A 17173-nucleotide genomic window follows, 5' to 3' on the forward strand; every position below is an offset into this window, starting at 1 on the left:
GTTTGATCTTGTGCTGATAACCCTTGAGCTCACCCACCGTTCCACTGAACACTTTAGGATATTTTTTAAGCAAAGAATCCGCATAATCCTTGTTTTCAAATAGACTTAACACGGGTTCTTCTTTGCTTGGGTCTAGGATGATATCCAGATTACCCTGATCCATCCATCCTAAAACTGGTGGTCCAACTTTTGAAATATAAAGGTTGCCTTCTGTTTCACGCCCTTTGTAAATAAAAATCAATTTTTTATATCCGCAGACATCAATGGGTTCTCCTGTGAACGATCTGATCTTTATGTCAGGTTTTTCTAAATTACTTCCGAGTTTTTCTTCGAATCTGTCTTTCCAAACTCCCTCGTTGACTATTGTGTATGGTGACCCTGAGTCTGCGACAATGTCAATGTCCACACCACCTATCGACATACAACATATTGGTTTCTTAGTTTTTGTGACTGATTTCTTAGTACTTATTTTATTCACATTATCATCCATTTCTTCATCTATATTAAGTACAAACACATTGATGTCATCGTTGTCAATATCATTCTCATTGGAATCATCACTGTACTCCATCATCTTGACTTTTTGTGGTTTCCTCTTATTGCAAGCTTTTATATAATGTCCTTTTACCCCGCAATGTGTGCACTTAACTTCTTTTGCTTGGCATTTAGGGTCATTAGCTAAATGTGACGTACTTAAACAACGGTAACAGTGGACCCAGTTTCTTGTTTCATTTTTCTTGTAAGACTGTTTATAATTTCTTTGGTTCACGCTTTGCCTGTTAAAGTTTTTTTTGTCTGACACCCTGCTTACAGTGTCACTTTTTTCTTCTCTTTTGTCTCAGAAAGGACCGCTTTAGCACAACGTCCAGTAAGTTCTGCCTTTCTAGCAATGTCAATAATGTTTTGTAAGGGGTATTCACCCTTCGCCCATAAATTATCCTGTATATTAGAGTTTGATCCTTGCATTACTATCTGATGTCGAATGAACTCGTCATGTAATGCTCCGAATCGACAATTTATTGCCACATTTTTTAACGCAGACACGTAGTCATCAATAGATTCGCTGTCACCTTGTTTCCTGTGGAAAAATTTGTAACGGTCCATTCCAACGCAAACCGTAGGTTTGTAATACGTGTTTCACCACAAACCAGGTAAAGCTGTATGTGGTCCCATATAATATGGGTCTAAAAAGTGTACGAGTCATACGTTTTCTCCAATATTCTGGCCATTGTCCTAAAATGTATCTCAATCAGGTGAATAGTACGATTTCAGTAGAGTAAAGATAAAGTGAAATCCGGAGAGGAGAGTGCTCCCGTCATCGTCTTAGGTTTCCGTATATATACGGAAACCTAAGACTATGACGGGAGCACTCCTCTCTCCGGATTTCACTTTGGTGAAACTGCCGTCTAAGATATAGCTCTTGCCTAGAGGAAGTCAGTGGGTGAAAATTCCCAAGACGAAACACGTGTTGGCTACTTTTGTTGACGTTATTTATATCAACTCAATCACTGTGAAATCAACTGTATATCCTTGAATGAGATCAAAAAGAAGACGAGAAAATTAAAAGGAGAAAAAAAATCTTACTTGAGAACACCTTGGATATGGACATTTTATTGTATTGATCTTATCTATAAATTTTATTTATGTTTTTGCTCGGGAACGAAAACTTGTTTACTGTTTACCCTTTGTGCTCTTAGACACATAGGTCCTTTTGGAACCTGGGTGGCTGTTCCTTTTTGTTCCCTGGAGCATGCTTTGATAGAATTTGTCGCTCTATTACGTAAAATTGGTTTTGCGCAAGGGGTAACCTAGCCACGCTTCAAACCCTTTCTTACATATCCACTCTTCTTTACCTTTAACGGTGTCCCCTAGCTTGAGCTGTACTGGTTTGCACCCATGCTTTTGATCAAAATGTATTTTGTATTTGCTCTGTGCCTGCTCTACTTTTTTCCTTACTTGTTCAGCTGACTCTTTTAGCGGCCCTGCACCAACCCACATTGTCTTTTGTTAGGGAAGTTCTGCCCCACATGAGTACGAACGGGCTGTGGCCTGTGGTGTCATTAGGGGTGATGCGGTACACCCACACGGTTTTAAGTATTTCTTGCTTCCAACGTAGCCTGTTGCTATTAGCTAATTGGATGATGCCCTTTAAGACTCTATTAAACCTCTCCACGGCCCGTTCCCAGCAGGGTGGTAGACGGAGGTAGTCTTGTGTTCAATTTGATTTCTTTCTGTGTTTGCTCTGAAAGCATCTGACATGAATTGTGGCCCATTGTCGCTGACCATTTGTTTAGGTAGCCCTTCTCTTATGAATACGCCATCCAGGAAGTTCTCAATTATGCTTGCAACACCTGTATCATCACTTTCTGTGGGGTTATCTTGCTTTAAATTACTGACTGGCATTCTGCTTAGAAAGTCTGCTACCACATTTTTCACACCTGGTACATAATGAATGGTGTAGTTGTAATCAAACAAACGCATCGACAAGCGTGCTAACCTGGGAGATGCTGCATACATACCAGCCGTAGTGAACACTTTTGTAAGGTGCTTGTGGTCTGTGCACAAGGTGACTTTGTTTCCCCACACAAATTGACGGAAATGTTCTAAAGCCCATACGCACGCTAATGCCTCTCGTTCGATCACTGAAAATCTTTCTTCAGTTGGCTTTAGTGATCGTTACGCGAATGCGATGGTGCTTTCTATTCCCTTACAGTCTTTCTGGGTCAGCACAGCACCCAGACCCTTAGAACTAGCATCTGTGGTGATTGTGCTTTTGAGCGAAGGGTCAAACCCCTGTAAAGGCATGGTCTCACACAATTCTTTTTTGAGAGAGATGAATGTGTTATGACACACGTCGCTCCATTCGAATTTGTTCTTCATTTTTAGTAACGGTCTCATTTCGTAGGTATTGCTCAAAGTTTTTATTAAACTTTGCATAAAACTCCACAAGGCCTAGGAAGGACCTCAATTCATCTTTGTTACTGGGTACAGGTGAGTGTCTGATGGCATGTAGTAGTTCCTGTTTGGGGCTGATTCCGTCGCCATTAATTTCATGCCCCAGATAGTTTACTGAATTACATGCGAATTTGCATTTTTTTGTGTTCTACAGTAAGCCCCTTGGAGTCAAAAATTTTGAGTACTTGTTCAACCTTCTCATCATGTTCCTCTCTTGACTTACCCATTACAAGGATGTCATCTTGGAACATTAGTATCCCGGTTACTCCCTTGAAAATATTGCTCATCAGCCGTTGAAACATCGCGGCTGCTGATGCCAGACCGAATGGGACCCTCGTGAACTGGTAACACCTGAAGGGTGTGATGAAGGCTGTAAGTTTTTGCTGTCACGATGAAGCGGAACCTGGTTGTATGCAGTTTTTAAATCGATCGTGAAAACCACTTAACACCTTTGGAAGTTGCTAACATTTCGTTTATCTTCGGGAGGGGAAATTGCTCGACCACAATATTTTTGTTAAGGTCGCGTAAGTCAATACACAGTCTCAAGCTCCCGTTGGGACGTTTAGCTGCGACCACAGGCGCAAGCCACTCTGACGCCTCCACCTGTTCTTTAATTCCATCTTCGAGCAATTTCTCTAATTGCGTTCTTACTTCTTCCCTTATCAAAAATGGAAGATTCCTGACCTTATGTACTGTGGGGTTGGCATTAGCTTTAACCTGGATCTTATGTTGGTATCCTTTCAGTGCACCAATCTTGCCATTAAACACATTGCTGTATTTGCTCGTCAGGGTTTTTCCATAATCGTCTTCACCTTGTACAACAAGAACTGGTTCATTTTTGCTTGGGTCGAGAATAATCCCTAAATGTCCTTGGTCCATCCATCCTAGCACGGAAGGGCCAACGGTGGACACGTATAGTTTGCAGACTGACTCTCTTCCCTTGTATTCGAATTTTAGTCTTCTGAAACCACACACATCTATAGGTTCTTCTGTGAAGGATTTTATTTTAATGTCTGATTTATGTAGATCTTTCCCAATGCTGGGTGAGAATTTCTCTTCCCAGGTCTTCTTGTTCACAATTGTATATGGGGATCCTGAATCTGCAACAATGCTGAAACTAGCCCCACCTATAGTAATGTCACATATGTTTTTTTTTTTTTCCTGTTAACTGTGCCGTCACTGATCTCATTGACTTGTTGGTCTTCTATGCTGAGTACGCATATTTCTACGTCTTCCTCATCATGTGACTCTGTTGTCAGCTTCGTCGTCATATACGACTCGAATTGAGTGTGTATTCCTCCTGTGGCACACCTTTTGAAAATGGCCTACTACGCCACAAAATGTGCATTTCACGCCTCTTGCAGGGCAGTTTTTGTCATTTGCCCAGTGTGAGTTGTTTCCGCACCTGTAGCAGCACCTCTTCTCGTTGCTTTGTTGTCTACTGTATGTAAACCTTTGTGCGGTGTTACTCCCTTTTTGACTTGGTTTATGTTTTGCTTGAATCACCCTGCTCACTGTTCCATCTTCCTTTTTTAGGTCTCGCCTAGCTAATGCAGCGCAGCTGCTTCGCTTGGCGAGACTCTATTGTTATGGCTTTCATTCACCAAGGGAGACAAACCATGTACCCGCCTGCACAGGCGATGTGCACGCGCATGGCATCTCCTCTCTGGCATCTTCTTTGTAGTGATAGTAGCCTTTACACGCTCCCACCACGCACTTGATTTATTAGCGCTTGTCTGTCCTTTGGAGCCTCTCCAAAAGTGCCTGAGTATCTGTTTCCGATTACGAGCTGGACATCAACAGACTGGTGTTAACATAATTGGCTCATCCCACAGTTGGCCCGGAAACTTCCTGGTAACAAGGGCACTGCTGTGCAATGTAAAGTCCGCACATACCATCTGGACTTTTAAGAATGTAATGTTATTTATTGGCACAATCCCAAACTCTAACCACCCCTTTTAATTGCGAGCGCTCTATTGGCCCTGAGCACGGCTAAACTATGTGCGCGACTTCAGAATATGAAGCGCTGTGTTTGGCGCCTTCACGATGTTTCACAGCTATTCACCGCTCCTCATTAGACGTTGTCATCTTTTCTTCAGGCTCCAATTAAAAGCGCGCCCGTGATTTGCATTCGTGCCCTGGGAAGGTGGCCCGGCATCCTTTGTGCAGGCTGCCTTTGAACTCTGTTTCTTTTGTGCGCAGTTGTTCGCAGCCAGGGGGCGTCCAGGGCCTCTGGCAGCGGAATTGTCTTTGGGAGGGGTGTTTGCATGCGGCCTATGGCTTCACAGTGGAGGGCTGCATAAACAAAAGCCACAGATCAAACTGCGAGACAATGCTAAACGCCCGGGTTCTGCCTAGTCACCTCAGGCCGTGCAAGGATTATGATGTTCCACTTAGGCATAATTAACCCGTTTTAATTATGTAACAGATCAGTTCAGGTGTGCAAGCTGCATTCTATTGTTTCCATTTGAGAAATTAGCAGTGGAGGTTGGAATAGCTATGTATAATGCCGCTACTTGCATTTCAACTACAATTGGGAGTATATCAGTGGAGTATGCTAACTGAATGTATGTGTCTTTAATCTGCTGGGAAAAAAGCGCACGTTCAGGCAGCCCGACCAGAATAAATACATTATAGAAGAATTAGAGGCGCAGCCCCACTGTTCGCTTGCTTCATGAACAGTTCACATCCCTGTAAGAAAGCTGAAGAGAGCCAAGCGGGGTTGCATGTATGGTTGATGCAAGTGTGGACTTCTTCAGGGCTTCATATAGAAGTTCTTCTGAATCACATAGACCAGCCGAGTGTTAAATATTTTGTATATTGGCACTTCTTGCATAAATTAAATCAATCTCAATCTCTATTGGGAAGATGCCCAGTGACTCACCTGCCACTCTGTACACGGAATCCCAGGGTTAAATATCTTTCTGGTCACAAATCCTGGTGAGAAATCTGACTGCGATAACTGGCTTTACATGGACCCCAATGGCTGTCCTTAAGTGTACCCTATTGGCACAGTGAGTATGATGGCTCACATATCCTCTCGCATTTATGCAAGTTTGAGCTATTGGCATTGCAAATAACAATGCCTTTTATTTTTGTTTTTGTTTTAAAAACATAAATAAAAGGCATTTTCATTTACAACGCCAATAGCTTAAACTCGTGTAACTGCGAGACCTATTGCATTGCAAATGCTTGTTTCTTTTGATTCTGAAATAACTGCTTTGGCACAGCGTCCAGTCAATTCGGCTTTTCTTGCAATATCAATTATGTTTTGCAAAGGATACTCTCCTTTTGCCCATAGATTGTCTTGTATGTCCGAATTAGACCCCTGCATGACTATTTGCTCTCTTATAAATTCGTCATGCAGAGCTCCAAAACGACAGTTAAGGGCTAATTCCTTGAGTGCGGACACATAGTCATCAACAGACTCTTCTTTGCCCTGCTTCCTATGGAAGAATTTGTACCTGTCCACCTCTACACACACTGTGGGCTTGTAGTATGTATTCAGGTCATCAATTGCATTGGCATAGACATTATCCTCACTTTCTCCCCTGGCCTTTATGTTAATTTTGTTGTAAACCTTGATGCCACCGGCCCCTAAACAATGCAGCAAGAGTTTGAGTTTCTTTTTGGGGGAGAACTCATCATCATCCTCATCATCATCAAATTGCGAAATATAATTCTCAAAATACTTCCTCCATTCTTCCCACTTGATCACGGGATCACCCACGCCAGGTAGGAATGCTTGCGGTAGGGAAAGATTCCATAAGTATCCTGATGCCATGCTAACATTTTTCTGCTTTTTATGAAAGTTGCAACCAGACTACACTGAGTCAAAGTAGTCTCTTTTATTGCTGTAGGGTACTTATTGTTCTTAAAAGTGCTCCATTAACCCCTTGCGTGCAGGTTTATTTCTCCCGCTTTGTGGGAGAAATAAACGGCGTTCACGATCACGACGGCTCCCGGCTGTCGTGTGCACACGCCCACCGTAATGCACGACGGCTGGGAGCCGTCGTGCGCACACAAGGGGTTAATAGGTGTAATGTTAACCCCTTTTTTTGTTTTCCTCGTGTACAAAGTCTTTAAGTTCATGTAAACAGCACTGTTTATATTTTTTTACTCAGCGCTTGCTTATGTAACCTGCACGCTCTGCACCATACCTTTGTCTGTTAGGTAGTCCACTTCGTGCTCGCGCCTATTCTGATGCGAGGGATTTCCCCAGTTCAATGCGTGGCGATAGTTCTTTTCGCAATTTTACGGCGCTTCCTGTTTTTGATGAATTCAAGATGACGCCAGTGAACGTGCGCTTTGCATCACCAGAAAGACTAGACCGCCTCCTTCAGAAAAGTGTTTTCCTCTTTGTGCGTGGCACGTCACCTCGTAATCCTCACGTGATCGTGACGTATGCATCAGCTGGCGGTTGGCATCGTTATTTCCGTTCCCCTCTGCTAATTTAAATGACACCTATCCTAAACTTTGCATCTATACCAAAAGATCTGTATGTCCATACCCAGGGCGAGATTACTATTTAGCTAATGGGGAGTAAAAGCACACAAAAAACGGAACATGAGAATTTCCAGATTGTGTTCTGATTAGATTAAAGACATGGAGGCAGGAATTATGCTTCCTTGCTTTGTTCTTGCTGTTTCTGTTTTAACTTATAACAAGAAAGAAAGCATAACTGGAGGCTCCTGTCTTGTCATAAAATTTAAAGCAGGCTTCACCCCCTCCCTCAAGTTTGTGACTTGCCTTTTCACCCTATTTATTGGCTTGGCATTGGCACAAAGAAATGGGTTTGCGTATATATTAGTCATGGCACAACGATGACCCAGCATTCTGATATATGCACGCATGCGAGTCACCATGCATGTGCCAATATATTGCACGCTGCGTGCACCATTTTGTCTTTTTAAATTACCATTCATGCATGGCAGGTGCCTGGCGGGGAGCAATAATTGTATAAATACAAATAATTTAAGCATGTAAACACAATTTGAATAAAGAAGTGGTCTAGCAGCAAATATAAGCTCTGCGGCCAGACCAAAACATTTAACCCTCCCCCCCCGCCCCCCCCAAAAAAAAACATCACAATAGTTGTTGCGGGGGACCAATGAGGGAGCGCTTTGCAGATAAGTGATCGCTGGGGAAGTAGGGTGATGCAACGAGTTGGGGGGAGATAAATTAAAAAGCAAAAAAATTCCAGGAGTGGATGAAGTAGTGAATGAGCAGGGTAATAAGAGCGAGCAGCACAGAGTGCTCAGAGGGAGAGGATTCGTTTTTTGGGGGAAAGCTGCACATGAGAGCGAGGAAGAAACATACATGCCCATAAAGTGCTGAAAAAAAGTTGTTTCCTGAATGTGAGCAGTGGAATGATACTATCCATCCAATCAAAAGGATGGCAAATAAGTTATGTTCAAGGGGAGGTACAAACACAAGAAGAGGAAAGAAAGCTGTTGAACAAGAAGGAAGCAGTTAAGATTAACAAGGGACAACCAATGGTAAGTGCTCAGTTGGCTCAACGGTAAGCACTCTGTTGGCTCAAGACCCTCTGTAAGTATTGGTTTTGTACTCCGTAATTCTTTATGAAAGCAGAAAACTCTCTGCAGGCGAGGCCTAAAAAAGTAATGGGCTTGATTTGAACTGACACATAGCTTATAAGCTTTAAGTATATGGCACAATTTCTCAACAATATTGACAAATCCAGTAGGTCTCGCCTTTTTCCTTTTTTTTTTTCAACAATAAAAAGCAGTAGTAAGATGAATATATACCATCTGTTAAGTTACATATCTGAGTATACTTCTAGTGGTTTGTTCCATCAGGAGAGCGAGCATAAACAAAATATGGGGTCTGATGTCCATTTTGCCATCCTGAACAAGTACTGTTCACACTGATATTGGAAGTGTGAAAAGACACCTGCTCTTCCCAAGAAATTTTTATATTTTTACGGTGTTCACTCCAACACTTCTTCAAGACAGCCGTATTTTTAATGGGACAAGAAGATCACATCATTGCTGCAAAGTCTTCAAAATGCAGCTGGGTGCAGTGTATGTGAAAGTTGGACATGCCCTGATGTGTGTGCTATGTCCTGATAATGAAATACTGCCAAATTAGTTTTTCACTATTGAAAGGCCATCTGTCACATAGAATATAATGGGGAGTTAACTTATAACATCTTATACATATAACTGCCCGTGGGAACAAGATGGGAAAATGGAGGTTGGTATGCCTGAACTCCGAATATAAAGAGTAAGGATGGTTTTTATATGCTGGGTCTGAAAATACCATTTTTAGAAAATGGATATTCACTTGCTCTGCCATCCAGTATGCTTCTGCTAGGTTTGTGTATTGACTGTCTGGTTTTGACAGGGGCTGTGGATGTGCATTCTGTTCAGACAACCACTTGGGGGGAGGAGGGGTGGGTGTGTTCTGCCTTTCCACGGTGAGTCAGGGCTGGCCTGAATAGACCTGGGCTGCACTAGAGTAGGGGGGGAGATTTCTTTCACACCTGAATGGGCCTGGTCTGCCTTACACAATGCTGCTGTTTCCACCTCCTGCCGGGAAGCTGCACCAGAGAGGACATATCTGGTTTTGACTGAGCACAGAGCCTCTCTGACACCAGAGAACAAAGAGAAATGGACTATAAATGTTGGGGCCAGACCCCTGAGCTTTAGATTACTTCTGGGATTCAAGAGGAACTTTTGCCAAGGAGAAGAGCTGGAGAAACTGAGGAGAAGTACTGCCTCTTTGCCGTGTGCTGTCTGGGGTTGACCTGCAGTGGCTGTTTCAGCCAAGGAAAGGACAAGGACTTTGCTGTATGCTGTGTCCCCTGCTTGAAGATCTCCAAGGGCTTTCTTTCCTCCTGTTCTGAAGTCTCAGGGACACAAAGACTTCACCCCCTGTCCCCTCTGAATTCCTTTGGTGGGAGTTCTGACCTGCCAAGAGGTCCCTGCCAGTGTTCTGGGCCCCTGGAGGTTGTTTCTGGGGCTGGGAACTGCAAAGGACTAAAGAACTGTGAAAATCGACACATCGCAGCAGTGCGAGCAGAATTTCCGATGCATCACTGCAGCCGAAGAATCGACGCAGCGCCTGCCCGCGACTCAAGTGTCTGCCATGCGACGAGTCCTGTGCACTGATCCCTGATGTCTGAAATCACCTTACCAATTCTGACGCTGGCCCTGCTGTGGAAGAACCGATGCATCAAGGGTACGTGGCTGGAATTGTCGCAGCGCATACCGGATCTTCACACATTGCCCCGTATTGTCATGCATCGCATCGAGGCGCCAGGTCTGTCGCATCGCTGGGGGACGCAGTAAGAAACCAACGCATCACCACACCACGCAATAAGAAACCAACGCATCACCTCCTCTCCGGTAAGGAACTGATACATCACCTCCCCTGCACAACAGTAAGGAACCAACGCATCAACTTCCCTGTGTGTAAGGAACTGATGTATCACCTTCCCTGCGACCCTTTTTGCTTGTGTTTTTGACGCTTCCAAGGTACTTTGTGTTGAAAGTGTCGCATCCAACGTTTTCTGTAAACAAAACTATTTCTACCATTTAAAAGTTATATTTGGATTACTGTATTGTGGATTTTTGTCGTTTTGGTCTTGTTTGGTTTAGAAAAAGATTACTTGTATTTCTAAATTGGTGTGGTGTCCATTTGTAGTGTTTTCACTGTATTACTGTATGTGTGACACACTGCCTCTGAGATAAGACTGTCTGCTCATTCCAAGCTACCAAGGGAGTGAGCAGGGGTTATTTTAGAAGTGTATCCCCCTTACCCTGACTAGGAAGAAGGGTCTCTACTTGCACAAAGGGGCATACCATTGCCAACTAGAGACCCCCATTTCTAACAGTGCTTATATATGAGGCTTGTGATTCTTTTTTCAAGTGTGAAAATCTGTTATTTAATCATTTTATGTGAAACCAATTGTGGATGTTTTTCATCTTGTTTGTCTTGTATTCAAACTATTTTCGAATTGAAAAATGATTGGGGGAAAATATAGCTTTGAAACTAAATGGAGCAAAAGGCAGGAAGACAATGTTAAAAAGTGATAGATCCTGAGACAGAATAGTATCTATCACACTATCTTACAAGAGTTCTGATGTTCAACACCTCCACAGCCCAAAGAATTCCATCTAAAATTAAACATTGAAGGAAGACATTTGTCATCATTAAAACTTTTATCTTGCCATGTTAGAGGAATAATTTGCTCACTGAATAATGCTCCCAGGTCTCCATTGCATATTTCATTATGGCTGGTTAATTCATTTTATTATACATGCACACACCCTTACCCACTGACGGCAATTTGTAGAGGAATAACACATCATTTTTTGTCCAGGTCATTTGCTTACATTCTGCTTTGTCGTACTTAAGAAAATACCTCACTAATACTAGTTTCTATCACTTAAGCTTAAGGAAAATGGACCAGTTGGTCAATTTATTCTGACAGTGTAACTGTACAGTAAGAACTGAGAATGGAGACCATGCCCATTGAAAGAGAGAATTTATCCTTGAAAACAATAAGAAAAACTTTGAACATTCCAACAGGGCCATGTTAAGCTGTATTGTTACTGTAATGACTTTATTGAATTGTAAGGTCTAGGACGAGGGACATTAAAATACTGCAGTGTTGTAACATCAGTTATTTCAAATGCACAAGAATTTGAGTGCAACACCCTCCGTTTTGAGTATTGGGTGGTTTAAATTGAAAAAATAAATATCCTAATTGCATTAAAGCAAACCATGCTAAAAGCTTAATAAATTATTTGTGCGACTTCTGAGCAAGACAGAGTCCCTCCACATTATGTATCCTATATTTAAAAAATGGCAAGCCAAGGATTCCACTGTGTGCTGTTGTTACAAAAAGAAACGCAAAATTAACTGAAGGTTAATGTATTTTTTTTCTAGGCTTCAACTGCATCAATCTGGTGTCTGTGTAGCTTGTAAGATCTTATTCAAAACAAAGTCTATGTAGGTGAATGCAAAAACCAGCAACAGTTGGCCCTGTATGGGTAGCTGAGGTGGTGACTAAAAAATACTTGGTGTTCCTCATACAATGTGAGTTTGATATGCAGGCCACTCAACAGATTTCTGGAATGCAGTCTATCATGTATGTCGAAATTACATATTAGCCCCTGGCATCACAGTCTCTGTATGATATTTGAGTACTTGGTGTTACTCTATAGAGTGTGAAATGTATTACTGTAAATGTTTTGGGACAGTTTCCCCACACTATTTATGACGATCCTGTGTTTGTTTCAGTTGACTGTACCATACAGTATTTAATATGTACATGTCCTGCCAACCTGAAAGCATATGAACATAAATGCATGTGATTACTATGTGATAATTGACACTGGGTGCCTACAATAAGATACCTTTGAGAAATAAACCTACTATTCCAGGACTTTTAATTGTATAGGTTTTTGTATCTAAAGTTTTTATTCCAGAGCCTAATTTACACAATTTTTTTGTTTAGAACTGTCGAACCTCTGGAATATTACAGAAAATTTCTGGTGAGTTCATAAAATCTGTACCTTCATCATAATAGATGTTTGTCAAAGACTCCCTTTGTCAGTGTTGTGCTGCCAGTCTTCCAGACCCCTAACACAGTTAGTTTAGTAGGCAATGATAATTTATGGTCTTTCAATCATTTAGTCCAGCTCTGACAATACTGTATAACTGATGGTTATAAGCATTTTGTTTGCATTTAGAAAGAGAACTGTCGACCAGATGGACGAGAACTTGGTGGATTTAGAACTACAACTGTTAACATAGGTAAGAACTGAAGTGATGGGCTTAGCTTCTCTTTAGCACATAGAAGCAACATCTGGTTCCTAAAGTTACTTTGAATGTACTGTTGACTAGTGTTACTAGTGTGTCAAATAGATGATGCACGTGTGATCATGATAGTTTTCTTCACATTGAAACAGCTCTCTGGTGCAGTCTATAAAGTCAGATGTGTTGAAAACCGAGTTAAGTTTTGCTTGCCTTTACGTATAAGGGGAAATATCTGGAATTTTGAAGGTACTTCACCTTAGAGGTATAGTGGTTGCAGAATCAATCAATCAATCAATTTGTAAAGCGCGCTGCTCACCCGCTATGGTCTCAAGGTGCTGGGAGGGGGGTGCTGCTACTGCTCGAAGAGCCAGGTCTTGAGTTGCTTCCTGAAGGAGAGATGGTCCTGGGTCAGCCGTAGGTGGGTGGGGAGGGAGTTCCATGTCTTGGCCGCTAGTTAGGAGAAGGATCTTCCCCCGGTGGTGGTTCTGCGAATCCGTGGGACAGTGGCGAGGGCGAGGCTGGCGGATCGGAGCTGGCGGGTGGGTGTGTAGATCGTGAGGTGGTTGTTGAGGTATTTGGGCCCCATGTCGTGGAGGGCTTTGTGTGCGTGGGTGAGGAGCCTGAATGTGATTCTCTTGCTGACGGGGAGCCAGTGCAGGTCTCTTAGGTGGGCGAAGATGTGGCTGTGGCGGGGAATGTCCAGGATGAGTCGTGCAGAGGCGTTCTGTATGCGCTGGAGTCTTTTCTGTAGTTTGGCTGTGGTTCCTGCGTAGAGGGCGTTCCCGTAGTTCAGTCGGCTGGTGACGAGGGCCTGGGTGACCGTTTTTCTGGTTTCGGTGGGGATCCACCGGAAGATTTTTCGGAGCATGCGCAGGGTGTTGAAGCAGGATGATGAGACGGCGTTGACTTGCTTGGTCATCGTGAGGGAGGCGTCCAGGATGAAGCCCAGGTAGCGTGCGTGGTCCGTGGGCTTGGGGGCGGTGCCCAGAGCAGGGGGCCACTAGGAGTCGTCCCAGGTGGAGGAGGATGGTCCGAAGATGAGGACTTCCGTCTTGTCCGAGTTCAGCTTCAGACGGCTGAGCTTCATCCATTCCGCGACGTCTTTCATTCCTTCCTGGAGGCTGGCTCTGGCGGTGGCGGGGTCGTTGGTGAGGGAGAGGATCAGCTGGGTGTCGTCAGCGTAGGAGATGATGTTGAGGTTGTGTTGGCGTGCGACAGCTGCGAGGGGGCTCATGTAGACGTTGAAGAGCGTGGGGCTGAGCGAGGAGCCTTGAGGAACGCCGCAGATGATCTTGGTGGCTGCTGAGTGGAAGGGAGGAAGGCAGACTCGCTGGGATCTGTCGGCGAGGAAGGAGGTGATCCATTCCAGGGCTTTTCCTTGGATACCGGCGTGGTGGAGGCGTGCAGTTAGGGTGCGGTGGCAGACGGTGTCGAATGCGGCCGATAGGTCGAGGAGGATGAGGGCAGCCGTTTCCCCGTAGTCGAGCATGGACCTGATGTCGTCGGTAGCTGCGATGAGGGCGGTCTCGGTGCTGTGGTTTGCTCGGAAACCTGACTGTGATGGGTCGAGGGAGTCGTTTGTCTCAAGGAAGGCGGTTAGTTGTTTGTTGCCGATCTTCTCGATGACTTTGGCGGGGAACGGGAGGAGCGAGATGGGGCGGAAGTTCTTGAGGTCCGTGGGGTCCGCGGTGGGCTTCTTCAGGAGGGCGCTGATCTCCGCATGTTTCCAGCTTTCTGGGAAGGTGGTAGATGCGAAGGAGGAGTTAATGATGTTCCGGAGTTGGGGTGCGATGATGGGGTCGGCTTTGTTGTAGATGTGGTGTGGACAGGGGTCGGCTGGGGAGCCAGAGTGGATGGTGTTCATCACGTGGGTGGTGTCTTCAGTGCTGACGGGGGTCCAGGTGCGGAGGGTGGTGGTAGGGGGTGTTGGTTCGGTGGTTGGGAGCGTGGTGTGGGCGCCGAAGCTGTTGTGTATGTCGGCGATCCTGCGGTGGAAGAATGAGGCGAGTGAGTCGCAGAGGTCTTGCGAGGGCGTGATGTCGTTGTTGCTGGCTCTTGGGTTGGAGAGTTCTTTAACGATGCTGAAGAGTTCCTTGCTGTTGTGGGTGTTGTTATCCAGCCGTTCCTTGAATGCTGTCTTTTTGGTGGTGCGGATCAGCTGGTGGTGTTTGCAGGTGGCGTTCTTGAGGGCTGTCATGTTTCTGCTGATTGGTTGTTGCGCCAGGCTTTTTCGAGGGTACGGCAGGATTTCTTGGAAATTTTGAGGTCGTTGGTGAACCACGAGGCTTTGTTGCTGCCTGGTCTGCTGGGGGCATTCTTCATTGGTGCAAGGGCATCGGCGCAGTTGGTGAGCCACTGTGTGAGGTTGCGGGCTGCTTCGTTGGAGTACGTTGTGTTGCTTGGGGGGGGGTTCTGGCTCAGGGAGGTGGTGAGCTGGTCAGTGGTGATCTTGCCCCAGCATCTTCGGGGGACTGATGCGGGTGGTGGTGGGTCATGGTTTTCCTGAAGCTGAAGTGGACGCAGTTGTGGTCTGTCCAGTGTAGTCTGGTTGTGTGGCTGAAGGAGATGTGGTTGCTGGAGGAGAAAACTGGGTCAAGTGTGTGGCCGGCATAGTGGGTGGGGGCAGAAAAACTGCCTTTTTGTTACCCCAATAGTGCTTAAAGTCCTAACAGTAAAAGGTTCTCCTCCCACTGTCCTATACTGATAATGAGCTGAAAAGAAGTTTTCTAAAGTTGGTGGGATTGAACCTGGTGAATGAGGATTTTATTAAATTTAAGTTTGTGAACTTGGTCAGTATCTTTGAAGAAACATTTTATATGAAATTATACAATAGATAGTATTCAAATGTTTTCTTTATTTTGTATGAGGTCTTCTGTTTTCGATCAGTGTAGACACGGCACAAGACCTCTTGGTGCTTGCAGTGCTTCAAAGACATGGCCTGGAGTGGATCATAATGTTTTTCCCTACTGCATGCCATCCTTCTTTTTGGCACTTTCTAGAGTAATTGTAAAACCATGGGTGAAATATCCTCAATATTTTCAGGTAAACTTGCAGTTGTCACAGTATGTACAATTAAAATCACTATACCATATTACCACTTACATTTCCAAAAAAAAGAATGCCATTTGTAATGGTCAGGCTTCCTTGGCAAGTATTCTGTGTTCCAAAGTAAATTGTCAATTCAGAACTACTTATATGTACTGTGGAATTATAATTCTACATAGTGCAAAGGCAATGAAAAGGGTCTTTCTCATTTAGGATGACATGAGTTGGACAGGTTAAAGCTGCCATTAAAAATTTAATCATAGCAGGTGTTTGTTTTAAACATGTCCAGTCACCCAGGGACATTTATAGGGGGTTCATTGCACTGAAGATAAAATCGGAGGTGCCGGACCAAGTGTCATAAATTGTACTAGAATGAATTTGTGATCTAGCATTTGATTTACGTTTGTATTCCACAACATTAACTTTATTACCTGTGTGTCTGGATAATTCGGATTCTTGAAGTTGCTTCATAATGACTACCAAAGCAGGACTTATCATTGAAACCTTTTATATTGCTTACAGTGGTTAATCATGCTGCAGCATATATACCAAATATTTAAGAGATGGCTTGTTCCCTAAATTGCCTTTTTTATTGATTTTTACAGTTTTTACATTTTGTAATTTCTGTCCAGGTTCTATTACAACTGCAGATGGGTCTGCCTTGGTGAAAATTGGAAATACCACTGTGATCTGTGGTATCAAAGCAGTAAGTTAATGTTTACTTATCCCTAAAATGTATTGCTTCTCTTTAATATAGCATAATAGCGACTGGGCTTGTCACTCATTCTCACTGGTCTCTGTTAATGTAGGTGGGTTCCCGAAGCCCTGCTTAGTGCACTCATGGAATCTGAATATGCTAGTATTACTTCTATGAAATGGATCTTTGTGGGTATGAGACATCTAGTACAAGGGACAAGCTATTCCGGTAACCACACTGCATCCACAATGTGAAATGCTATGACAGGAATCCCCATATCAAAAAAATGGGAGGCCTGTGATGCTCCTTATTTTTTTGTTTCCTGCACTTGTTTTTCTCTGCAGCAGGGGTGCAGGTACTTTCGTTTTGTCTCCCACTCTCCAAAGGGAGATTGGGACCATGCACGTCTGTCTCTTTCTTGGGCTGCCATAGGTTTTGCCTCTTGCACTTGGCAAATATTTAACTTAGGAACACATATCTTGGTGAGGCCTCGTCTAGAAAAAGTCTGCCTTACTCCAGGCCATTTGGCTAGCTGACTTGTTCTCCTTTTCCTTAGATAGCAACTAGATCTAGACTGAAGCAAAGGCCGTTTTCTTACAACTGTGTCACTTTTACAACTGTGATTTCCAGGCTCCTCTGTGCTTGTCTGGTCTGAGGACAAGTGGCAGCAAGGAAAGTAGACACTGG

At 43.9% G+C, this 17173-nt stretch overlaps 1 protein-coding gene across 1 annotated transcript in view; it reads left to right on the forward strand.

Moving 5' to 3' along the window:
- EXOSC8 (exosome component 8) overlaps positions 1–17173 on the forward strand; it is a 198773-nt gene that overhangs the window by 3750 nt on the left and 177850 nt on the right. The window contains exons 2-4 of the mRNA XM_085621734.1: positions 12443–12479; positions 12678–12741; positions 16422–16495. Of these exons, the coding sequence (XP_085477860.1) occupies positions 12443–12479; positions 12678–12741; positions 16422–16495 (175 nt within the window). The remainder of the gene's footprint in view (positions 1–12442; positions 12480–12677; positions 12742–16421; positions 16496–17173) is intronic.

This window comes from Triturus cristatus, chromosome 8 (genome assembly GCF_964204655.1).
Source record: "Triturus cristatus chromosome 8, aTriCri1.1, whole genome shotgun sequence".
In the NCBI taxonomy this organism is placed as follows: Eukaryota; Metazoa; Chordata; class Amphibia; order Caudata; family Salamandridae; genus Triturus; species Triturus cristatus.